At 56.0% G+C, this 24023-nt stretch overlaps 7 protein-coding genes across 7 annotated transcripts; 2 read left to right on the forward strand and 5 right to left on the reverse strand.

The window, feature by feature from the left end:
- Positions 1 to 294: 294 nt before the first annotated feature.
- On the reverse strand, positions 295 to 3885 carry LTHEOB_11195 (Eukaryotic translation initiation factor 2; the record flags this gene model as incomplete). The annotated part of the gene is made up of 5 exons (XM_035507924.1): positions 295 to 1869; positions 1924 to 2572; positions 2630 to 2934; positions 2997 to 3170; positions 3619 to 3885. 5 exons carry the CDS (start codon positions 3883 to 3885, stop codon positions 295 to 297), a joined length of 2970 nt encoding a protein of 989 aa, XP_035366771.1.
- A 2821-nt stretch (positions 3886 to 6706) lies between these two features.
- On the reverse strand, positions 6707 to 9896 carry LTHEOB_11196 (RNA-processing protein HAT helix; the record flags this gene model as incomplete). Its single annotated transcript, XM_035507925.1, has 3 exons — positions 6707 to 8548; positions 8604 to 9035; positions 9093 to 9896. 3 exons carry the CDS (start codon positions 9894 to 9896, stop codon positions 6707 to 6709), a joined length of 3078 nt encoding a protein of 1025 aa, XP_035366772.1.
- A 450-nt stretch (positions 9897 to 10346) lies between these two features.
- On the forward strand, positions 10347 to 11411 carry LTHEOB_11197 (Integral membrane protein; the record flags this gene model as incomplete). Its single annotated transcript, XM_035507926.1, has 4 exons — positions 10347 to 10584; positions 10678 to 10982; positions 11043 to 11208; positions 11263 to 11411. 4 exons carry the CDS (start codon positions 10347 to 10349, stop codon positions 11409 to 11411), a joined length of 858 nt encoding a protein of 285 aa, XP_035366773.1.
- Positions 11412 to 12242: 831 nt separating this feature from the next.
- On the reverse strand, positions 12243 to 15646 carry LTHEOB_11198 (Mitochondrial translation initiation protein; the record flags this gene model as incomplete). The annotated part of the gene is made up of 3 exons (XM_035507927.1): positions 12243 to 12394; positions 12464 to 15563; positions 15623 to 15646. The coding sequence occupies 3 exons, from the start codon at positions 15644 to 15646 to the stop codon at positions 12243 to 12245; spliced, it is 3276 nt and encodes a 1091-aa protein (XP_035366774.1).
- A 480-nt stretch (positions 15647 to 16126) lies between these two features.
- Positions 16127 to 18118, reverse strand: LTHEOB_11199 (Oligopeptide transporter; the record flags this gene model as incomplete). Its single annotated transcript, XM_035507928.1, has 4 exons — positions 16127 to 17193; positions 17250 to 17642; positions 17693 to 17806; positions 17863 to 18118. 4 exons carry the CDS (start codon positions 18116 to 18118, stop codon positions 16127 to 16129), a joined length of 1830 nt encoding a protein of 609 aa, XP_035366775.1.
- A 1471-nt stretch (positions 18119 to 19589) lies between these two features.
- On the reverse strand, positions 19590 to 22495 carry LTHEOB_11200 (Transcription initiation factor TFIID; the record flags this gene model as incomplete). Its single annotated transcript, XM_035507931.1, has 3 exons — positions 19590 to 20610; positions 20658 to 21655; positions 22316 to 22495. The coding sequence occupies 3 exons, from the start codon at positions 22493 to 22495 to the stop codon at positions 19590 to 19592; spliced, it is 2199 nt and encodes a 732-aa protein (XP_035366776.1).
- A 382-nt stretch (positions 22496 to 22877) lies between these two features.
- LTHEOB_11201 (Casein kinase substrate phosphoprotein) lies at positions 22878 to 23442 on the forward strand (the record flags this gene model as incomplete). Its single annotated transcript, XM_035507932.1, has 2 exons — positions 22878 to 22946; positions 23005 to 23442. The coding sequence occupies 2 exons, from the start codon at positions 22878 to 22880 to the stop codon at positions 23440 to 23442; spliced, it is 507 nt and encodes a 168-aa protein (XP_035366777.1).
- Between the last annotated feature and the right edge of the window lie 581 nt (positions 23443 to 24023).

Below are 24023 nucleotides of genomic sequence, written 5' to 3' on the forward strand. Positions count from 1 at the left end.
GGAGCAGGCGAGTCAAGAGCTGGAAGACCACGTATCGTTGATGATCACGCTGGATCAAAAAGGAAGACAGTGAACAAGTGGGGTCACGGCAGCAATAAGACACATCATAGAGAATAAACCTTTCAACTCGCATTTTGAAGCTGGCTAGCTAGGTATCCCAGAGAAACTAAGAATGAATACCCTTGATCCGCCAGACCATTGCAGTAAGCCATCACCTTGCACTTTTCATCAAATCCAAAAAGTCATAAGCCGGAAAGTTGAAGAAATGGCCGGAGCCGGGGAGAGAAGAGGCTCTCAGATGTACCACATCGAGAAGTCGATGCCCTGACTGTTGTTCATGGGCGTGATGGGGGCAACCTCAGTAGGAGTCTTCTCAGAAGTGGAGGTAGCCGTCTCCTTGGGCTCGGTAGTCTGCTTCTTGCCGGACGAAGGGTTGCCTTCAGCAGCATGGCCACGAGCACGCTGAGACGCCAGGTGAGCATAGTACACCGCAGGGAAGAGGCTGACTGGAGTCGTCGAGCGGATGTACTGGAAGCTGTGCTCGAAGAGCATCTGCTGAATCTCCTCCGAGCTCATGCCGGCTTCGTTCATAAGAACGGTGTAGTGAACAGGGCGAGCGGTACCCTTGATGGCCGAGTGAGCGCAGAGGTAGAAGTCAAACTGGAAGGGGTGCGTAACACCAGTCTCAACGAGAGTACCGGGGTTCGGGTTGCCGTTGCGGTCACCGTTGCGGCCCTCCGGGAAGAAGCGGACGTGGTGGCGCTTCGAAGCGACGATGACGACAAACTTGGTGGTGTTCTTGATGTTGATACGCTTGAAGAGGTTCTTGATGTCGCGAACCTCCTGCTCCAGGACGTGCTGGTACTGGGGCTCGGAAACACCGTCGCGGAAGTAGATGACACGCTCAGGAAGCTTGCCCTGGCCAATGCCATTGACCCAGTGAGTGACCATACGGCCAAGCAAGTTGTCAATGTTCGGGGTGGAGATCATCTCGACACGGAAGCCGTTGGTGTCGCACTGAGCCGCATAGCGGGTCAGCGTCGGGTTCAGCGACATGGTGATGGCAGCAAAGGAGCCAGTCGATCCGTCCTTGAGAGCACCGGGGGCAGGATGCGAGACGTCAGCACCAATGGCCATGGTCGGGATCTTGGCATTGCTGGGAGCAATCTTCGCAAGAGCACCAGTAGCCTTGGAAGTGAAACCACCAAGCTTGGCGTTGACCTTCATGCAGACGTTCGAGTGGTACTGATCTTGGTTCTTCATGACATGGGCAGACTGAAGGAACTGCGTAACAACACCAAGGCGGCACTCGCAGATCTTCTTGATGCGGTTGTAAGTCTCCGAGTTGCGGTCGGGGACGACGAAGAAGAGGAGCTGAGGCCGGAACTGGTTCATATTGCCGGTGGCGTTCCAGAAGTTCGTCACCATCTCAGCACCCTGCTGGATATTGCCGGGCACGAGTTGGTACTTGGCGTTCTGGACGTCACCGCCGTGCTTCTTGTAGACCTCGACGAAGCGGTTGAAGAAGCGCTTGGCGGACTCAGCGTCCACGGCACCACGGCCCTGGACAACACAGACACCCCAAGACTTGAGGGGGACGGTGTTCTTGCCCAAGAACTTCTTGCCAAGCAGCATCCAGCGGCCCTTGCCGGCTTCGTTGGGCGCAACGTGAGCCTGGTTGCCCGTACCACCGAAGGTGACCTGGGGAGGCTGAAGCTGGCGTGCCTTGACAACGACAGGCTTCGGGTCGATCTTGAGGCCGAAGTGAGCAAGGGCAGGGTCCGAGGGCCAGCTCAGCATGTTGAGGCCATGGTCGATGCTCTGCCAACGCTCCTGAGGAGGAGTGACAGCAAACTTGATCATGCTACTCTGGAAAACATGTCAGCTTTGGAACAGTAAGATAAAGGCAAGAGAATTGCTTACGGTTTGCTTCTCGTTGAGCTTAAACGGGTACCTCTGGTTCTGCGTAATCTTGCAGACATCCATTGGCATGTAGATCTCCTTCTTGGTCATCTTGACCAAAGGCAGGCCGTTGATGACAGTCAAGTTGTACTTGCGGCGGAAGTAGTCGGCAACCGTCATCCACTCGCGCTTGTCGCCGTCGCGAATCTCAATCTTGTGCTCATGGGCGGTACGCGACATGATCTTGTCAATGACGTACGACACGGGCTGGTTGGTCTCCGAGTCTCTACGGTGGGCGACGATGACCTTGACCTTGCTCAGGCGCTTGAGGTTCGTCTTCATCATGGACTTGTCCCAGCCCTTTCCCACAGCCTGTTGGTAGGCACCGAGAAAGGCCTGAGGGTTGGGGATGTTCAACATCTGCAGGACGGCATCCTGAAGTTTGGCCTCCTGGAAGAAGGTACCATTGGCGACGTCGACCGTAACCGTCAAACAAGGCTTGTTGGCGGGATTGGTGGCGACTCTCATCGATGAGAAGACACCCTTGAAGGCCTCAACTGCACCGCCGAGTGGAGCGCGGCTCTGACCACGGGCGAAGAAGGACTTCTTGATCTGCGTAAACTTGGTAGAGGGAGTCTCGCGCATGAGATGGTCCAAGAAGATGATGGCCCTGTAAAAACACGTCAGCATGACCGATGGTTGTTGGAAGGTGAGGAGGGGCACGTACTCAGTAATCTCGTTGGCATAGTCAGTCTTGCCGGCGAGGTAGGCGCCGAGAAGGTCGAAGCGAAGAGTCTTGGTGCAGCGCATGGAGAACCGGTGCTTGTTCTTGCCCTTGCGCTCCGGACGGACGTCGCGACCGCGCTCAACATCAAGATCAACATCAAGGTTGGCATCGGCCATCTTGTGAAGCGACCAGGCAATCTTGTTGCCATCGAAGAGCCAGCCCTTGCCAATCTTGGCCTTCACGGTCTTCGACTCCCAGACGTTCATGATGAGACCACGCTTCTCAGTGCCGGAGCCGACGTTGACCTGCAAAAATTGATAGTCAGCGGCTGTTGGAGGAATCATGGATGCGCTTAGGATGTACTTACGTCGTACTGGTACACGGGCTTGGTGGGCATCTGCATGACGTTGAACGTGTTCAACTTGACAGGCACCTCCTTGCCCTGCATGTTGAGCTTGGCAGGACGGGCCGGGATGAAGTTGGGCATGGCAAGCTGGTCCTCATCGTTAGTCTTGACGTCTGCATGCCTGAAGACGGCCATCTTGAGAGTCGTCGATTGTGAAAGAGGTGGTAGTGATGTGAAAGAATGCTTCTTGGGTTCGAGAGATGGGTGTGACAGTGGATTTGCAAGGAGTCGCTGTCGCCGTGTAGAGGGGAAGGAAGAGGTGGAAGAACAATCGAGGCCATTGCAATCATTATAACAAAACGACAAGTGCTGGGGCCACATGCCACTGGGCCTCAAGATGCGCATGGGGATGGTGCGCATATGGTCACAGACGGTGCAAGGACCGCCTTGTGATACTACGCAGCTTGGTTGGGAGACATATGGACGTGCTGAGGCTTCATGCATATCTTGTGACTGGGCTTCGTGAAGATGGGATCTTGCACCTGCATGTAACTGTATGGCACAAGGACATGGGTGATGGACGACGAGGGGCGAAGTATCGGAGAGTAGGCATGGAGCAGTGGAGTAGAGAAGTTTGACTTACACCCTGAGAGGCAAAGAAGGCAGCAATGCCGAGCGAATCCATAACATTGCGCGACGAGATCTCGAGGGTGGTGCCAGGGCGCTGAGGGTCGGCGTTGCCATCGTAGCGAGGGACCGACTGAGGGGAAGAGCGGGACTCGGACGAGTGCTCAGGACTGTTGCGCTGAACGCCAGGCGACTGGCTGGTCTTGCCTCCGGAGGACGAAGGCTCGCCGCAAGACGAGGCGGCGGCCTCAGCCTTGGCACGACGCTTGCCAGCACCAGCCATTGCGAACTTCTGCAGGAGTATTGCATCAGTGATACAGCTCATTGGCATTCCCGCTTGATGATGAAAAGAGACTCACTTGACGGTGATGTGTGGTTTTTGATGCTTTGTTCTGGGACGAGGCGCTTGCGTAGGTGCCAAGCGGACTGTGTTTGGTCGAGTGGACGAGTGTGTTGACGAAAGCGCTTCCTGTGAACGAGTGGGTCAGCTTGAGTTGTGAAAGTGGGACATGCAACGCGGATTGGAAAGGTGAGGAAGTGCAGCCTGATCAAGCAATCATGATGAGCAGCAAAGGATGATGATGAGGGAAGGCGCGTAGATGTCGACAAGACAGAACGCAACTCGCCCGCCATGCTTCTGCCTGGCTCCAATAGCTTGCGCAACTGAGGCAGGATTGCATGGCTGGCGAGGGCGAACGACTTGCTGCGAGATGGGCAAATGTTTGGATTGCTTTCTTGCGAAGCAGATGCAAGTTGTAGTTCTCCGTGAATGAGACAGAACCTACCTTGACTTGCTTGCAGCGGAGCGAGGGAGGTGTTGGGTGGAGGAGGAAGAGAGTTGGTCGGTCGAAGAAGAGCGGCTTAAGTAGGCATGGATCGCAGGGCCAGGGTCCAGTCATTCGTCAGGCGACGTGCATTAGGAAGGCGCGGCCATCGTCACGGCCGCTCGAAGAGGCGCAGGAGGAAGGAGCGGAGAGCTGGGCTGCGCAACGTGCAATCCTACACACAGCAGTGACTCGCCCAGCAGGAGCTGCAGGCTTACAATGGAGCAGTCACACAGCCCTTCCCGTCACCGGACTTCAGCTCAGCCTAGACAGACATACAGGGTTCGCGCAGGCAGGTGTTGTGCGTGTCCAGGTACCATAGCACGACCAGCAGCGCCGCTCTCCGCAGCTATTGACGCCTACCTTATGCACTGCCAGCCTAGTTCAGCATGCAAGCATCAAAGAAAGGAGTGGGTCAACATTCACGCAGCCGCTTTGCGCGCCATCTCCATCTACAGTGGGGGACTAGCGTGTTCTTTCCCTTGCAGCGACGCTGCGCGAAGTGACGGTATCAGCCCGCCTCAACGACCGATGAGGAAGGAATGGGCCGCAAGACATCGAGAAATAGAGGCTGCGAGCATGGGTCACAGTTTTGATGTTGTCAAAGACATGCAAGATACGATGTTAAGTGTGAGAATTCCGTTTGAAGTCTCGACAAGCTTTGGCGCCATCCGCTCCCCACATTCAGCCCTACGACGCTAGGGTGCCGGCACCATGCGCCAATCGTCTTTTGAGGCAAAGGATCCGTCATTGCGTTTCGTGGAATTTCGGAGCATGCACTGATCATTTCCAGGTTGACAGCATCACCACAGCCACATTCAAAACATCGCCGTGCCGTCGTGATGTTTCCCTGACCAAAATCGCCCGATATGCCCGCGAAGCCCCCGCAGCGTCCGCATCACCCAATGGCCCATGTCCCGACGGCGGAATATTTGCAAGCCGAGAGAACAGTCGCATACGAATCGCTACAAAATGGTTCGGTACCTTCGTCGCAAAGGGCATCAGCGCACCTCTTTGATACTACGTGGTGGTCCGCAGTTCTTCGGACCGTGGCTGTTTGCTTTATTTGAAGCTCGCTGATGCAACGATATGAATCCGCGCTCACGCACAAAGAATACAACAAATTTGGTAGTGCTGGCTTCACACTGCCAAGAGGATGATGGAGAGGGTTACACAAAGCTAGGATTGCTTCTGGCATCACAACAAGTTACTGGTATGTCGTGGTTAGTATGCCGGATGGTATAGGGACATCTGAGTAGTAGCAATAGACTATTGAAGCTTAGTTGCATAGTCCTGGTACGTACAAGTATCCTTCGCAAGGGTGGAATGCGGTTGGGCTCTAGAGAGTCGATTCAGGGTCAGCTACAGGGGCGGGCTGACAAGGTGACCTGAATGGCATGTCAGAGGCTCGCTTTTACAAAACTAAAATTTGCCTAATAAACTGATGAGTGTGGCGTCCTTGTATTCTGTGTTGCCTGTGAAAATACACTGACTCGCAGAATAAGCTCACAATGCTGTCCAACGCGCATAAGTAGCCACTAAGCTCATATGAACATCGTAGCAGGTGGACTGGACCATTTGCACCCAGAACCCCGGCCCTCCTTTGCTCGTTCCAGAAAACTTCCACCAAATTTATTGTGCGTAAAGAAGCTGTATTGACAGCAGCAATCAGGTACGCGACATGTCATCAAACATGAAAGGCATTCGAATCGCGGACGCATCAACCAAACGCCATTGTTTTAGTCTTTTTTGCTTATTGTACATACCCCATTCCCGCGTCATTGCAGCGTCTGGCTGCAGATATAGAAAAGGCAGCGCGCGAATACTCATGGTGCATCGCAAATTACCGAGTGAGGAGAGAAGAATTAAAAGAAACGCCATCATGCTCTTGTGAATAAGCCCGCTCCCCCGATGTCTCCCATCATGACTCAGCTTTACGGAGAGAGAGAGAGAGGCTGGAAGGGATCCTGCTTTCCAAATTGGATGGTCACTACAATCCACGCTATGTAAGAGGAAAAGGGTGATCGAAGAAAACCGGCCAGCACAGAAAAGTGACCAGAGGCGTACATGTTGTACTACCACACCCTGCTATGATGTACCTGGTCGGTCCGCTGTATGCGGCTCTACCACTGTTGCCATACTTTCAGCAGCTTATCCTTTATGAAATCTCACATTCTCGAATATCTCACTCAACTTGCGCCATTCTATGAGTGCTTCCAACGTTGGTTATCATTCGAGAAGAGATGACTCCACGGAAGGCCAATGGCGGCACCGCATTTCCTAGCGAAAATAAGGGTTGGGGCCGTTCATCGGCATCTGGCCCATCGGATGTCCAGCGCCAGGAATCTGACGGAGCGGCTCGATCCTATGCGGCGGTGGCCATGTCTGCGGCAGCTGGACGTTGCGCAGCACATCAACAACCCGTTCAGGGAAGAACCGCACAGAATTGTAAGAATGGGCGGACGGGATGATGCTGAGGATGAAAGTGATGTCGCGAGGCAGAGGCGTAGGCTGAGCGCCGGCACCTCCTGCTTGTGTGCTGTTAGCACCGTCCCGGCCGAGAGCACGGCCCTGCTGAGCAGCCAGACGTCGACCGGCAGCGCCTTTGAGTGGCGATTCCCCACGGGCAATCTTGCGCGGTTGCACTGCTGAATCGTTGTCTGAGTCATCGGGAACGAATGGACGCTTGGGTGAGTCGCGAGCCTGAACAGGCGGAGGGCGGGGAGAGTCGATCACGGAAGGAGGCACGGATGAAGCGGCAGGTTGTTGCTGTGGAAGAGGCGCTGCCGGCTGCGTGACTTGTGCTGGTTGCTCCATACCTGGCGGGGGCTTCGGTTTAGCTTGCGTAAGAGGTGAGATGATGGGGCGGATTGCAGTAGGGTCGAAGGTGGGCTTAGAGTAGCGGCGAGAGAAGTGAGAGAGCTGAGGGTCCTCTGGGAAAAGCTCTGCCATGCGCTTCTCAAGCTCCTGGATCTGACTGAGTTCGCCGTAGTGCGACTCATATTCGTGGAAGAAGGAATATATCGGCTTGGCCTTCGGGAGAGTCTCGGGCTTCTGTGCGAGCCTGCTGACCGTCGTCTTGAAGACTGCTCTTGCGTTGGTGATGTCGTTCTTCGCAATGAGATGCTTAAGATACTCCAACGCGAACTCCTCGTCTTCGGGGAACAGCTTCATGCCGCGTTCTAAGATCTTCGTCGCAGCGGGATCATTGTAGCAATGGTGCTCGATCAGGGCGCTAGCAACGTACACATCACTCGTGATGCGGCCAGCCTTGCGAGCGTCTGCGAATACCTGGCGGAAGCCGCCGATCTTCTCGCCAGGCTTACCCTTGCCCTGTATCCGGCGCATAGCCCTGATCAGCGCGATCCACGCAAATGAGACAGTCCTGGAGAGCAGTTTGACTTGTGCAGCGTTGCCCTTCTGAATCGCCTCGATTTGAGCCTGAAGAGCAGCTTCCTTGGCCTTGGCAGCGCTGTTGCCCTCCTGATCCTCGTCATCGTCGTCGGCTTGTTCCTCCTCGTTATTTTCAAATTGCTGCGCAAACATTTCCCTGATGCGGTTGACCATGTCGGTTTCGCGAGCCTTCGTCTTGTTTATCAAAGCGTAAAGAGCATCCAGCGCCTTCTGGTACGGCTCGCGAACAAGCTCGCCACGGCGGATGAGGCTGTCCTCACCCTCTTCGTTTGCAGACGTCATTTCGATCCTATCGGCGCGCTTAAAAGCAAGCAGACAGCTCTCCGGGTTGGCCTCACAACCCTTGGCAAGGAAATCATTGCCTTCTGACTCCAGGTCGTTCTGGAAAGCAAACTCAGCTGCATCGTACCACATCTCAGGCCAGAAGCGGAGAGCCATCAATGCCTGCTTGTAAACGAAGATTACACGGGCCTTGAATGCAGCGGGATCTTCCTCTTTCAGCACCAACGGATCTTCCTTCTCCCAAGCAATCCACTTCTTCCAGATGTCGACTTGCTTCATGTACTCAAGGTCACCATCAAATCCAAGAGCAGGAGGCAGCTTTGCAAGAGTCGTCCTGTTCAAATCCTTGGTAATGTTCTCCAACGCAACTATAGAGCTACGTGCGGTCATGTAGGCAGGTGACTTCTCTTGGAGGAACTTGCGGCCCTTTGGAAATGGGTCAGTTTGTTGGAACAAGAACGCTCAGTTCAGGGCTACTTACGGTAACCTTGTTCAAGCCCATTTCAAAGCGATCGTACTGCTTCCAGAGTGCCGTGACTGCGTCGGTCGGGACACAAATGGCCTTTTGGTAGGCCTTGCGCAACAGGTCCATCTTCTGCTGGTCCTGCCAGGTACTTCCACCAACATTTCCGGGGCCGGATTCGATGAACTCGACGTAATCCTGCCAAAGCTGGCCGGCGTCCTTGTCCATGCCGACGTTCTGGAGGACGAAGTCGTACGCTAAGGAGACGGTTTGGCGAGCGCTGCCGGTTGCATCTGCTGTCAGGTTGTTGCGTCTCCGAATGTAAGTAAGATAAGTAGACCATAGCTCAACATGGGGGACTTGGAGGAGGGATTGCTCGAAGATGCGCTCGACAGCGTAGAAGTTGTTAGCCTGCAACTCCATGTTCGCGTACGCCACCCATTGCTCGGCCTAAGATCACACATATCAGCTCGAAAACCGACAATGCAGCGGGCTGGTCCAGCTTACCGCGTACGGGAAAACCTTGAAGAAGCGGGCGTAGGCGGCACGAGCTTCCTCGAGCTTGTCACGCCGCCTGTACTCGTTGATCAGGCTCAGCCAAGCGTCCAAGTCGCCGCGTGGGTCCTCCTGAATCCTGTCTTCAAGAATGCCAATGCGGTCCTGCGGCAGACGCGCCTTGGAAGTCGGCTGCACAGCCGCGTGGGTCTGGGGCTGGGGATTGACAGGCGTAGCGGAATCAGCAGGAGGAAGTGCGCTTTGAGCGCCATTGGAAACACCTGAAACACCCTGATCTTGTGCAGCTTTATGTATTGGTACATTTGATGATGAAGGAAGTGCATTGACTGGAGTCTGAGAAACAGAACGCTCTGGCGTATGCGTAGAACCCGGCGCAGAAACCTTCACTCCCTGAGCACCAGCTGCTTTTGCGACGGGGGACTCGTCCTCGTCGTCCTCGTCATCTACGACAAACCCACCCATCGTACGTGGCGGCTTGGCCTGGGTCTTCTGGTCGGGTACGGCCGACGCGGTGCGCGACGGGGCCTGCGAGGCGGGCTGCGACGGCGTCGGCGTGGACGTTGACTGAGCGGACTCAGCTGGAGCGGGGACGGCACTGGGGTCATAGGCGGAGGTGTCAGGCATCAGGGCGGACGGGTCGTAATCCTCGTCGTCGTCTTCGGCTGGCGCAGCCTGCGGCGGTTCGTCCTGCGTGGGCTCGTCGTGCTGTTGCGGCTCGCTGCCATTGCCAAAGGCGGCGGCGGCATCGGACTGCAGCGACTGCAGAAAAGCCATCTCGGGCGTCATGTCCGCCATGGTGGCGGCGGGCGAGCTTGGTCGGGCTGTAGGTGTGGCTGCAGCTGTAGCTGAGGGGCGGCGACAGCTGTAAAGCTGCTCTGTCAGTTGCGGGATCGGCGCTTGGGGTCGGACGCGCAGAGTCGCGGTCACAGCGCTGAGGCGGGACAGGCGGCCGGGCGCGGGGTGCGGGTGCGCAAGCGCCTTTGTCCTGTGGGCGGAGTGGCTGGGTTTGTGCGGATTTCGGTGCTTGGAGGTGGTGAGTTTGGCGTACGGAAGCGGAGGCCGTTGACTTTGCAGCGCCGGGCCAGCCAGCTTGCTCGCGCAATGACGCCCGTTCCTTGGCGCGGATCGTCACTTCAACCGCAGCACCACTCCTCAGCTGCCCTAGCCCCGACGTGTCACTCCAGGAACACGCCCTCCCAAGACCGCCAGCCGTCGCAGCAGCATCCAGCCGACCCGTCCGCCGCCATGAACCCGCAGATCTCGCTGCCGCGCCATGGCGGGCCCTCGACCAACTTCGGCGGCACCGCGCCCAGCAACCGCCGCCAGGGCGTCAAGATGCCGCGCTTCTTCAAGCGCCTCTTCAAATTCCCGCAGATGGACTTCGAGACTGCCGTCTGGGAGATGATGAGCCTCATAATAGCACCGAAGAAGGTGTTTCGCTCTATATACTACCATGTAAGGCAATCTGCGCCTTTTGCGACGCGTATGCGCGCGGCAGCTGGCTAACATTCGTTGCAGAAGCGTAATGCTCCTCGAACATCCGTGTCTCCCGGCCCATGCTGATGCGCAACACCAGAAACGAAGAATACCTGGCACCGGCCTGATCCCGCCTTCACCTATCTGCTGTCGTTCTTTCTGATCCTGACCTCGCTCGCTTGGGGTCTGGCCTACGCCGACGGCTTCGGCAAGACGCTGCGCATAATGCTAGTCTTCGTCTTCGTGCACTTCATCGGCCTGTCTCTCGCCGTCGCGACGGCTGCGTACTTCTTGGTTGGAAGGCTGCTCGGTCCGGGTGTGCCTGGCTTACCCGGCCGGCGGAGACAAGGCCTCTTTGTGCAGCCAGGAGACGGAGAGCAGCTGGAATTCGGGTACTGCTTTGACGTGAGTGCAGGCGCATGACTCCGCCAGAAAGCCGCCACAGACCAACTCACAGTTCCGCAGGTCTCGATTCGCGCGTTCTTCCCAGTCTGGTTCTTCCTCTACGTCATTCAGTTCCTTCTGATGCCTCTGATTGCGCGCGACTTTTGGGTTTCCTCGCTCGTTGGAAACTCGTTGTACCTGCTCGCTTTTGGGTATTACACCGTGATCACTTTTCTGGGTTACAATGGTATTTCCCACTTTGAGCTCCATTCAAAAATAGTCTTTACTGATTACAGTATAGCTCTCCCTTTCCTCCACCACACCGAACTTCTCCTTACCCCTGTCGCCGTTTTCACTATTCTCTGGTTTATTAGCCTGTTCGGTGCCAACCTGCCCAAACATTTGGCACCCGTGTTGTGGGCGGGAGCCAAGTTGCGCAAGTCAGTGTGATCCGCACGTATGCAATCATTGGGATACAAAAAGAAAGGATGTGGTTTGTGTGTTGTAATTTTAGCGGCTTAATCATGGCATCGGCTGGGCGTTCTGTGTTTTGGGTATCTGGTTGAATCCACGTGAAAGCTCTCTGTATAGGATTAGGCATCAGAGCTCAAAACGGTTGAGGTTTCGCTTGTTCTCCTGTTTCACCACCATGTGCATAATCCCTGCAATGGAAGAACCATCATCATGACACCGTGTCCATCATCACACGGACGACTGAAAGCCTTAAAGCTTGTATCAAGCAAGCCTGTGCTTCGGCGCTTGGGCCGAGAACTTGAACTCCAGAATCGATCCTGTTGGTCCTCCACTTCCATTACTTTCAATGATGCGCATCATGGCGAAATAGAAGTGCACATCACCAGTCGATTATTTTGGTGTCAAGAGGGGCCCGCAGGCAGGCTGATTGAATAACAAAATCGTTCTATTCCGTAATTCTCTTTGCACCCAGAGAGGCAGTCAGCATCGTTCATGGCCTCGGTCCAGAATCTGAAGGGGGTGATCTGTGATACATCCAGGAACAAACAAGGGCGAACTAAATATTCTTCACACCAGCACTTTGAGAAATCAAGCATGATCACGCGAGCTAGGGGAGAAATCGGCTCACATGCGCTTCCTCTAAAAGCTTTCTGTTCCCTGTTTCCGCCACACCTGACTCTAGTATATCTATATCTAACAGCCCCACTCACATATCGTATTAACACGATCGCACAAAGGTATATTCTGAGTCGAGAGTAATCCGCCTTCGCCTCTTCCTCATTAGCCGAAGCTATCTGTTCCACACGTCTACAAAGTCCTCTTCTCAAACTTCTCCTCGTAGCACTGAATCGTGTCACCGGCCTTGAACTCTCCCCAGTTTTCAAATGCCATACCGCACTCGTTGCCCTTCCGCATCTCTGTGACGTCCTTCTTGACCTGCTTGAGGCTAGAAATGCTGCCTAGAATGAGAACAATCAGTCAGCAATGTAAAACAAAAAATTAAAAGAGAGAAAAACTCATGAACATACCTTCGTAAACCTTCTCCTCATTCCTGAAAACGCGCACCTTACCCCCCCTGTTCACCAGACCGTTTGTTACCCTGCATCCGGCAATGCTCATCATCCTCTTCTTGCCCAAGCTGACCTCAAAGACTTCGAGCACGGATGCCTCGCCCGTGACGCGCTGCACGACGGTCGGCGCGAGCTGCTCGCTCAGCAGCGCCTTTACGTCGTCGACGAGGCGGTAAATGACGTTCTGCTCCAGCACACGCACGCCCTTCGTCTCGGCCACGCGCGCCATGCGCGAGTCCAGCGTCGTGTTGAACGCCACCACGTGCCCGCCCGCCGTCGCCGCCAGCTCCACGTCCGACTCGCTGACCGGGCCAATGCCCGTCCGGAGCACCCGCGGCCGCACCTCGCCGTTGCCCACCGTCATCACGTAGTCCACCACCGCCTCGACTGATCCAGACACGTCGGCCTTGACCACAAACGGCACTTCCATGGGCCCGCCCGTTGAAGCCTCGAGCCTGGCCTTCTCCGCCGCAGCGACGGCGGCTGCTGGGTCCGCCTCGCCCGCTTCCGCAGCGGCGGCGAGTGCCTCCTCGCGCTCGCGTTTCTCGTGTTCCAAACGGCGTGCCTCGTTAATGGCCTCCATGTCTTTGGCCATCTGGACGCGATCCGCATTTGCCTCACGGTACTCAACGACCTCGGCGGCACGCTGCTCATCAGGGGCCTCGAGGACCTCGTCGCCGGCCTCGGGCTGACCGCGCCAGCCATCGATCTCAGCGGGCATACCAGGGCCAACTGTTGGGATGTCAACACCAGCCTCGTTTTTGATAGAGCGAACGCGAGCGAACGTCTGGCCAGCTACGATGATGGAGCCAACCCTGAGCGTGCCGCGGCGGACGAGCACCGTGGCGACCTTGCCGGATTTCTTAGTCGTGGCTTCCAGGACCCAGCCTTCGACGGGACCTTCAGGGTCGGCACGATGGTCCAAGATTTCGGACAGCGTGATGGCAGCTTCTTCGAGGTCTTGCATGCCTTCACCGGTCTTGCCGCTGACTGGAATGGCTTGGATGTCTCCGCCAAAGTCTTCGACATCAACACCATGGCGTGCTAAATCTTGCTTAACACGTTCGGGGTTTGCGCCCTCCTTGTCAATCTTGTTGATAGCAACTATTATGGGAACACGAGCTGCCTTGGCGTGTTTGATAGCCTCGAGAGTCTGTGGTTTGACACTGTCGTCAGCGGCAACGACAAGAATGACGATATCTGTAACATTCGCACCACGCTGGCGCATGTTGAGGAAAGCAGCGTGACCGGGGGTATCCAGGAAAGTGATGGTTTTGTCATTCGACAGGGGAACGCTGAAGGCACCAATGTGTTGAGTAATGCCGCCAAATTCAGTTGCTGCAACCGACGACTTCCGTAGGTAGTCGAGCAGAGTAGTCTTTCCATGGTCGACGTGCCCCATGATGGTCACAACGGGTGGACGAGGGGGAAAGATCGTCATGTCCTCCGGCTCTGGCGCAGGGTAAAGGTCAAGGTCATCCGCGGGGTTGGCAGCAGCGGGCTCGAAGTTGTATTCCATGGCGATCAATCCGGCATTTTCAGCATTCAAGATATCGTCGTTGTTGATATCCTCGTACCCAAGTTCTTCCATCTTTCTGACAAGGTCTTCCGTGCGAACTCTGAGCATGTTGGCCAGACTAACAACACTGAGATACTCCGGAAGATAGATCGGGGTCGGAGGTGCTACTTCCGCGACACGCTTCTTTTTCTTGTCTTTCTTCTTCGACTTGCGGCGCTCGATGCGGTTAAAGTCGACATCTTCCTCCTCTTCCAAAGCCTTACTCCGACCACCCCTAGCCTTGCGCTTACGCGGAGCTTCGTCCTCCTCAATATCAGCAAACTTCGAGAATCTCGTAGGACGCTCACGTTCCTGGACATTCTGCACAGTAGGTTCCCCCTGGCCCAGCTCCGGCGGTTGTGTCTCTTTAACTTCTTGAACCTGCTCCTGCTCCTGCTCCTGCTCCGGGGCTTGGGCCGGGGCTTCTTGGCTTGCCACTTCTAGTTTTGGGAACGCTCCCAGCAAATGATTATGCTCAACACGAGGCTCAGGCTTAGAGAAGGACGATCCTTGGCTGGCCGGCGCACCAGTACCCCAAAGCACCCTTAAAGCGTCCTTTTCTGGATCTCCCGTGGAAGGAGGGACAGACCGTGCCTGCGCCTGTTCTGGTCTCACGAAATTCTGTGGCCTTGTCTGTTCCTGCACCGCACCAGCAGCGGCACCGCTTCCACTCGGGTTGTTGTTCATCCTGCTTAAGAGATTCATCCTTCTTGCGTGACTCTGCTCCGAGCTTAGCGGCACAAAGCTCTTATCTCCTTCCTGCCTTGTCCTCGCATATTGGCCCTGTTGCTGTTGCTGCTGTCGTTGTACTTGCTGCGGTAGTATCCGGCCCTTCGGCGTCAGGGCATGCTGCCACTGCTCCACCTTAGCCTTGTCGAACCCACCCAAATCTTCTCCCCTCTGCTGTGACCTCAACTGTTGTGCCCGCTCGACCCGGACATTGTATGACGAAGTGCCAGTAAACCCTCTCCCACCTGCTACTCCCTGCTGCTGCTGGCGCTTGTGATGTTGATCCTGTGTAGTACCTTGATCTCTTCTTCCGAGGTGTGTGATCGGCGACCCCCGCGAATTCGAATATCGGGACGATTGAGCAGACTGCGCGAGATGTGATGGAGGTGGCGACAGCCTATCGAACGTCGCCTTCAGCAATGCATTCTCCGCATCGCTTCTGGCGGAGAGTTGTCGCTGTTGAGGTGGCGACTGCTGCTGCTGCTGTTGCACAGCCGGTTTTGCGAAACGGTTTTGTATAGCATCGCGCTCTGCGTCCGCTGCAGAGACATGGTTGCGTAGCTGCGACTGCGGCGCACCGTTGCCGAAATTCTGGGGAGAAGGTCTCGATGAGGAGATTCCGCGGCGTTGCTGAAGGTATCGAGTCGTGACAGGAGCTGCCGGCGCGCTGAAAGCGGAGGAGAGTGGGAGGGAGTGGAGCGTGGTGTCGAGAAAGCTGCCGCTGTTGAAGCGCGTTGCGCAGAAGACGCAGACGTTGTGCGTCGACGACGCCTTGCGGAAATCAATTAGCTTTTCATAATTTGTAGGAGGGAAATGAGAGAGTGATGTACTCTAAGGGCTTGCTTCCGCATCATTTGTGCAATTTTGTAAAACAGAGAGGTGGCAATTGGGAGAGTTTGAAGGTTCTCGTGGAGCTTTTCCTTGCGGGCGTTGGAAAGCAAGACCCGACGGAGATGCGGCACGGCCCTGATGGGCACATTTTTCGCGAGTCATGCGGCTGATTATCGCGGCGGACACGATTCGTCCCCCGGACTTCCGACTCCACCGGCCACGACATATCTCACGTAGTGGCATTCGAACGTGGCACGGGGAAGGATAAATTATCGGGGCCATGCCGCGCAGCTGGTTCTTGTCAATCAACACCCGCAGAGACTTGTATTTCACACTATAAAATGCAAAATTACGTTTTCCTCATGAATTGAATTGGTATCTCCCAAGGTATCAAAAGAAGCCGTCAACCCATCAAGCATGAACCGCGTCATTACATCCGGCAATGTCTCGTCGGCTTTCCCAGAATATTTCCAATATCCGTAATGCACGTTTTATTCCCATCTCTAATGCTTGGCTTCGCCCTTCTCCGCCTCGATAATGGAGTGGCGCCTGTCATTGCCCGTGAACACGCTGTCAGGCAGCATGTTGAGCTTGTCCTCCTCCTTGTCGAGCTTGTGGAAGCAGATCCAGAAGAAAATGCCGCCGAGTGCCGCCAGAATGGCTGAGACGGCATAGTTCCAGACGAGCAGTGGGTCCTCAGCCAGCGGGACGAGAGCCTGGTTGAGCGCGGAGCCGAGTGCCGACGTGAAGAGGAAGACGGCCGTGACGAGCGAGCGCATGTTGTGTGGCGCCTTGGTAAAGGCGTACTCCAAGCCCGTGATGGACGCGAAGATTTCCGAGAAACCAATGAGCACGTACGGCAGTGTCTGCACCCACACGTTGATCGGCGCCTGGATCTGTTCGCCATCTTCGTTCTTGCACGAGTTCATCTGGTTGCCGCACTCGCCCAGCTTGTAGATGTAGTGCTGCGTGGCGGTGGCCGCGAGCATGGCGAGCACGGCCATGAGGAAGCCGACCGCGACACGCTTGAGCGGCGTGAAGTTGATGCCGACCTTGCGCAGAGCCGGGTACAGAAAGTTGTCGACAAGAGGAATGAAGATGATCAGGGACAACGGGTTCAGATTGTTGATGATGTCGTTGGGCGCACCGTTCAGCTGCATGGTGGCAGCTTGCGAGGTCAGGTTGTTCGTCATCTGGTTGTACGCCAGCCAGTACAGAGGGTAGAAGGTGAAGACCTTGCAGGCCTTGAAGCCACGGCGGACCTCGTCAACCCACGCATCGTCGAAGGTCATCCATGCGGGCTTGGCATCTCCGAGATGGCTGGGCTTAACACTCTCCCAGAAGTCGCCGTTCTTGAAGTTTGCAACGGTGCGGACAGGGTTCAGAGAAAAGCGGCCCTTGGCACCCAAGCCTATGAGTCTGAAGGCCTTGGCAACGACGGAACCAGTGGGCGGCGTAGTCCTATACTTGTTCTTGCACCAGAACAGGACCATCGGGCAGAACAGGAACATGATTGTGGGGAGGGTGAATGACAGCCAGAATCCCACATACTTCTCGGCGAACACCATGCCTGCCCATGCGAATCAGTAAGCTGAACGGCAAACAGATTAAGATCGAGACACATACAGACTTGGCCGACGAGAGAGCCAATGTTGATCATCATGTAGAAGTACAGGAAGACGCGGGCAACAGTGATGGCTGGGTCGGACAGCACGCGTTGTCCTGTCTTCTCGTCCCTGATGACCTTGGGCTTGATATCCGTGATTTGCTCGGCAATCAGTGGCGAGATGTTGGACTTGAAACCGCCGGTACCGCAGCCCATGATGACCAGACCAACGGCGAAAACACCCATGGCAGTGTCGGGCTTGGTGATGACGGCAGGCGAGGCGGAAATGATGAGGAACATGTGACCAATGAGCGAGATGAGGATGGACCACTGGATGGTTTTGAAACGACCGAGGTACTCATCGGCGACGTAGGCACCAATCAGAGGGCAAGTGTAGGACCAGAAGCTGTTGACTAGAGCGGGTGAGCATGTGCGAGGCTTTTGGCGTGTCTGCGAGACTCACAGGTTGTCAGACCGGTGGAAGCCTGCTGGCCGCGGTTCAAGGCACCAGACTGGCCATCGAAGCCGGCACCCGTGTTCGAGCCCGGCGGAAGGGGCTGCTGGATGTAGTTGACGTCTTCGGCGGTCAGTACCACGATGCGGGCAAGATATCTGGGCTTTGGTGGAACATACAGACGATGGTGGTACCGTAGTACGAGAAACGCTCGCACAGCTCGACGAAAGCGATCGTGTAGGTAGTCCACGGGATCTTGCCTGAAACGCGGAGAAGCGTGCGGAGGTCCTCCTCGGTGGGCTTCGACTCGTCGGTCGTGGTGGACTCGGTGTCGAGCGGAGCCTCCCTCAGCTCCAGCTCCTTCTCGCCCAGCGGAGTCGGCGCGCCAGGCTCATGGCTTTTCGCGATCTCGGCGTCCTCAATGATTCTGCTCATGGTTGCGGCGGTGGGGTGGAAGAGAGAAGAAGATCTAGACGGGAGGTGCTGAAGCGACCAGCAGGAAGTTGAGCGGGGCTGCGGTGAAAGTCACTGCAGAGGGCTTGGGAGGCCAGGCAGAGCTGGGACGGAGTAGACGGGCTGCGCGCAGAGTCGAAAGACGAGAGCGCGGGCCATGGGTAAGTTATAGGTTTTGGCATCGAAGCACACGGCAGCGATCCAATTAGGAAGGTAGCTGACCATCACCGGCGCCCAGCATCTTGGAGCGGTACCCTTGCAGAGATAGACGGCCAGATGGGCGGCGGGCCTGTATGCCAAGGCAGCGCGCCCGCCGAGTCGTCAATGGCCGACCGCCACTGCAACACGCGAGGTCCGCGATAAGCAAGGCCCGTATCTTCAAGCTCCTGTGGGCGGCGGAGAAGAGATGGCTGGGCGCCGCCGCTTACCCCGGTCGAGCAAGAGCCAAGACCGCGTACGAGTCCCGCGGCCGCTCGCCAAGCTTTCCTCGCCGGCACTTGCGAAGACGACCAGCGGTCGGAGAAGCTTTTGCCGCGGCGAGCAAAGTTTTGCGCCGAACCGTTGCGTGCGTACGCGTCGCGGCGGCCGGAGGAGGCCGAGGCGCGCGCGCCGACGCGTCTGGGTCGCGGCGTGTCTGATATGTGAGGACACGGCATGCGGCCTGCATCCTTCGCGAGCGCCCGCTCGCTCCAGTCTTCCAGAAGGTCTTGGACCTGCCGGGAGCAGCAAGGAGCTCGAAAATGTGGCAGACGCTACCCGGCGGCGCAGGGCTGTAACGTCTCGTCGTGATAAAGCGTCCCGCCAATAGGCGCCAGCGTTGCAGCGGCACTCTTGGCAGCCAAGCCTCGGCGGAACAACGACGTCGGGCGACTGTTCCAACCTGGCAAGACCTGCCTCGGGTGAGGATTGCTTGCAGTCGTGCCCATTGGCCGCCGGCCGCTCGTATTTGCCGCTATCATTGTTGTGCTTCTCGCCTCGACGACCTCGAAGGAACGTTCCAAGAGGCCATGCTGACCGTGTCGCCTGAGCATCGAGAGACAGCCGTCGCTATCTGTGCGACCAAGACCCGCTTCGCATTCTGACGCCAGAACCCGTCGTGATGTCGAAATGAAATCGTGACAGAACCTTTAATTCGTTGACTCGCGTTCTTTCCGCTACGCGAGTCGCCAGGAACCTGCTCAGATCGAGGGAAGTTGCCGGCGGCCCGCTCCAGTTCCCTGCAGTCAGCACGTAACACCAGATGTGTGCACATCGCGGGGGCCGCAGCCTTTGATCATGGGACTTGTACTTGTGCGGCTAGAACTTCTGCAGCTAAAATAGTCCCCACGATCCGATCCAGGCCATCCTTCCCCTCGGGCCTGCAATGTCCGTTTTTGTGTTCCGCCCCCCGGATATCTCGCACCCTAACGAATCAGAAAGCCTTGCCACCATATGCGCCATCCATGTGTAGAGATCAGGGCATGTACGCCCCGCCCGCCAAAACCAAGTTCATCCTCGTAAACTCCACCTTGTACACCGGGCTCTTCTTGGTGGGGAAGGCACTTATCTGATCTGCCGTGACGACAACATCCTTCGCCTTCTTCTTGTTCGCAGCACCAGCTCCCGATCCGCCGCTGCCATCCATCTTGGTGCCCGCGCCGCCTTCCGCAATCACCTTGCCATTGGCGCTCTGAGTCTCGGGCGTCTCTTGGAGCACATCCCAGACACGCACCGTGCCGTCAGCACCGCCCGACACGATGACCGACGATTCGACGCTCCAGGAGAGCGACCAGATGCCTCCCTTGCTATGGCCGCGCATCCGCTTGATACGCAAACCCGCCGCAATGTCCCAGATGATGATGTTGCCCGAGTCGTCGGCGCTAGCAAGCTTTTTGCCGCTTGGGGAGCAAGCAAGCGCCGTGATATTGCTCGTGTGGCCGGTGAACATCCGCAGCGGGTTGCCGTTGATGTGCCACATGCGTACAGTCTTGTCGCTGGACGCCGTGAACACATAAGCACCGTTCGGGTGCCATTCCACACAATCGACGTCGTTATCATGCCCAACGTACAGCCGGTGCGGTGCGATGTGGTCTGTCGTCCAAAGGCGCGCTGTGCGGTCCAGAGATCCAGTAAGGAAATAGTGTCCGAAAGGACCCCACTTGACATCCCAGACAGGCCCGCTGTGCGACTTGTATGCTGTCACGCACGTCCAGGTTTCCAGAGACCACAGGCGGATCGTCTTGTCCGCCGAGCTGGAGAGCAGATACTTGGAGCGGGTCGATGGGCCTCCAGAGGCAGGGTTGGCCGTGGATGGCGAAAAGGAGACGGCGTAGATGGGACCAGAGTGGCCGATTAGACGCTTGGAGGCAGATGGCTTATCATTCGGGTTCACTGACGGTAGCGCATTGCCGTTCAACGACCATACGCGAATGTACGACTCTTGCATGCCCGCGGCAACGAACTCATTGTCACCGGAGAAGTCGAGGCAGTTGATACTAGATCCAAATTAGACCGTGTTGATTCGCATGCGTCCATGACATACCTGTCAAATGTGTTGTGGAATGTGAACATGCAAACACTGACACCAGGGCCAACGCCTCCAGTGCGACCTTCAATCTTGAACCTGTCACGGTTCTCCTTCACCTTCTGAACTTCCATCAAGACGTCACGCGCCAGGGAAGGTGGCAAAGGAACTGTTTCACGAGTCGGCGCCTCTTCTGTCGATTCGCGCTTGATGCGTTGTTCAAACTCATCAACAAGAGAGTTTTGGCCGGGCCTTGGGGGATTCTTGCTATCCTCTTCCTGGAGTTCGGCTCTCACGTCCTCCATCAGCTCTGGCTCCATGGGGAGCGTCCCAAGCTGCAGCTTCGCGAGGACCGGCGGTGCGTTTCTGTCTGTATTGGCTGAACCAGGATTGTGACCAGGGATGCCCTCATCTTCGGCGGGCAGATCCTCTTCTACGCTGCCACGAGCGATCATGGCAGCCAAGCTCCTCTCGTTGCCTGTTGCAGTACGATCCTGCGTTATGATGTTCATAAACTTGTTCATGAGGCTGATTATGACCGAGCCTCCCTCTCTTTCCTTCGACTCCAGATATTGAATGAGGCTGTTGAAGGCCATGTTGCTCAGCGTCAGACGATACTTGTTGCCTCTGTAGATTCCTGCGATATGGCTGTCCGCAACGTGCTCCGGAAGGCTTATTGTCGATAGCTGGCGAACGTCCTGGTCATGTTCTTGGACGAAAGAGTCTTTGTATCTGCTGAAGAAGCTGCTGGCGTCTCTTTGGTAGAACTCCCTGTGCATCTCGAGGTAGGAGTAGACAAAGATAGGCCAGAGCAGTCGCCGCAGCTCTACTTTGTAGAGTTCAAGGTTGTCTTCGATCCATGCACGAAGCAGTTCGAAGGCTTTTTCGTATTGGCCACCACCGCGATCTTCAGCGCGGGTGACGATGGGGCGGCCATCGGCATCCTGATTAGCGGATTCCTTGCGCAGCATAGCTTCGGTGCGGTTGTAACCCTTCTTATTAAGGTATTCCAGAACCTACAAACAAGAAAGCCAAAGTCAGCGCTCTGCCTTAGTTGGTATGTGCCAGCAACGAAGACTTTTCCCACGAGTTCAGAAGTGTCATGGGCTGATGTTAAAGGTTTCTTGGTCGCCATTTTGATTGGGAACAAAAAAGAGTTGAAGATAAAGTCCAGAATGTAATGGCCAATGACGCGTGTGATGTGGTGACCTAAGAAGTTGCTTGATCCACGTTGCAGAGTTGGAACTCCTGGCGATGGCCCTGGAATGTGCAATGAGGCAAAGTGAAGGCGCACCTGCTTGAGACTATGGCTGAAGCCGCCAGTGGGGAGCCCGACCGTGAGGAGTCAAGTGCAGGGCACAGGTTGGGACGGGTTAGCAGTGGCTGAAGGAAGGAAGTTGTGGAAACTGCGGCCTTGGTTGAACGGACAGCTTGATCTTGATCAACCCAGTCCGAGGTGATTGTATGCTACGGGCGGCCCGGGTCAAGGCCCGTGCGGGGCTAGCAGCCGGATTACTCGGGGCAGTTGAGTTCGTGAATGATCCCAAGCGCGGTGGGAAGTACAGCGGGCTCCTCGGGTGGAATAAAAGGCAATCTCCAGGACTCCAGCGAATTTCCAATCATGGCAGGCAAACCAAAGCAAATCAAAATATTAAATGAAAAGAGAAAGCACCTACAATGTGGTTCAGGTTCTGGGACGACTGGGCTGTGCCGCCGGGAGCGGCTCCCACAGGAGGCACACCACCTTGCGGCGGCATGGGCTGGGAAGGACCGGCCATTCCTGCGCTGGGGGGGCCATTACCCACACTCACGCCCCGCGAGTGCGCGGGCCCGCCGCCGGGCTGGGGACCGGACATGTCGTGGCTGCGACTCGAGATTTCCAGCTACCGATCGGGACTTTTCTCTTCAAGCGCCACGCTGCGTCTCCTTTCGCGACCGAGAGGACAGAGCTACTTCTTCATGAACTGCGGATCCACGTGAGCGGAAGGCGTGCGATGCGACGGAGATGGACGACGGTGAAATTGGTGAGAGGACGCTCCCTTGCGGTCGCACACGGTCGCGACGCGCAGGGCTCGGGAGGCTGGGAGTCCGAATAAGATTTAGCGCGCGGCCTGTCCTCTGGTCGCCGCCCTTCGCTAATGCAAGCCATCCCGGCGTTGATCCTCCACCTTCGTTAACCAAGCTCACCGCACCGATCGGCGCCTCAACTTCTGCATCCTCCGTCAGAGCTCGCCCATCATGTCCACAGATGCCTACAGCAATGATGTCGCCGCCGAGCACATCCAGGAGCTCAGCAAGATCAAGGAGGTCCGCCCATTGAACAACGCCACGACGAATTCCGGCGTCGCTAATCTCTGTTCAACAGGACGTCCCCAAGCTCCTCACCGCTGCAAGCCACGCCATAAACGCCCTCACCAATCGCCCGCTCCCCTCCGACTCATCCAAATCCACATCCAATCCCTTGGACGCCCGCAAAGAAGCTTACCAAACCCATACGCGGACCTACTTCACGCTCGTCCGCGAGATCTCCAACAACCTCTCGCGCGAGATTGGTGCGCTTGAGGAGGCCGGCGTGATACCAGCAAAGGCGGAGAAGGTTGAGCAGGCACAACAGCAGCGTGAGGGTGGTGCCAGTGCTGAAGTCAAGAACGGCGGCTTGGGCGATTTAGACGTTGGTTGGCTGAACGCGCGCACGAGGGACGTGGGTGTGGGCAAGGCGGGAGAGCTGGTTGCAGAGGCGAGGAGGCGGTTTGAGGAGAGAGGGAAGAGCGAAGCACGAGATGGTGATACGGATATGGTCTAGACGTGAGAATCGAACGATATTGCGTTTTTGGCGATTGGATTGGCATTGGGCGGAGTTAACTTTGGTCATTAATGGTACGCTGGCTGAAAATGATTGCATCCATTATTTATAGCCCGGTACCTGGTGGATAGCAGGGATGCGACCATACAAGCAGAATCTGGATATTACTAGAAAATAAAGCCGAGCACAAGCAGGTAAACTTCCGGAAGATACCAAGTAAACAACGACTAGGTCTAGAAAAGACCGGTAGATAGCAAGAACACAATCACTTGCGATCTTTTCAACTACATTCCAGCCAAATAAACAACGTGATTTGCGGACACAGCTTCGATGCTGTTGGTTCCTCCCCCCTCTTTTTTTTTTTTTTTTTGGCTTCCCTCGATTTTTCTAACATTGATTGTGCAATTCAATTCAGGCAAGAGCCTTAAATACCAGGGTCTTCAATCCACTAGCTTCCCATCCGCGGTTTCAGGGGCAAGCAATACTCCTCTCGAGTACAAAATACATTGTATTCTACATTTTTGGGGGGGGGGGGGGGGGGGGGGGTTTTTTTTTTTTTTTTTTTTTTTTTTTTTTTTTTT

Source organism: Lasiodiplodia theobromae (genome assembly GCF_012971845.1).
Source record: "Lasiodiplodia theobromae strain AM2As chromosome Unknown scaffold_45, whole genome shotgun sequence".
In the NCBI taxonomy this organism is placed as follows: domain Eukaryota; kingdom Fungi; phylum Ascomycota; class Dothideomycetes; order Botryosphaeriales; family Botryosphaeriaceae; genus Lasiodiplodia; species Lasiodiplodia theobromae.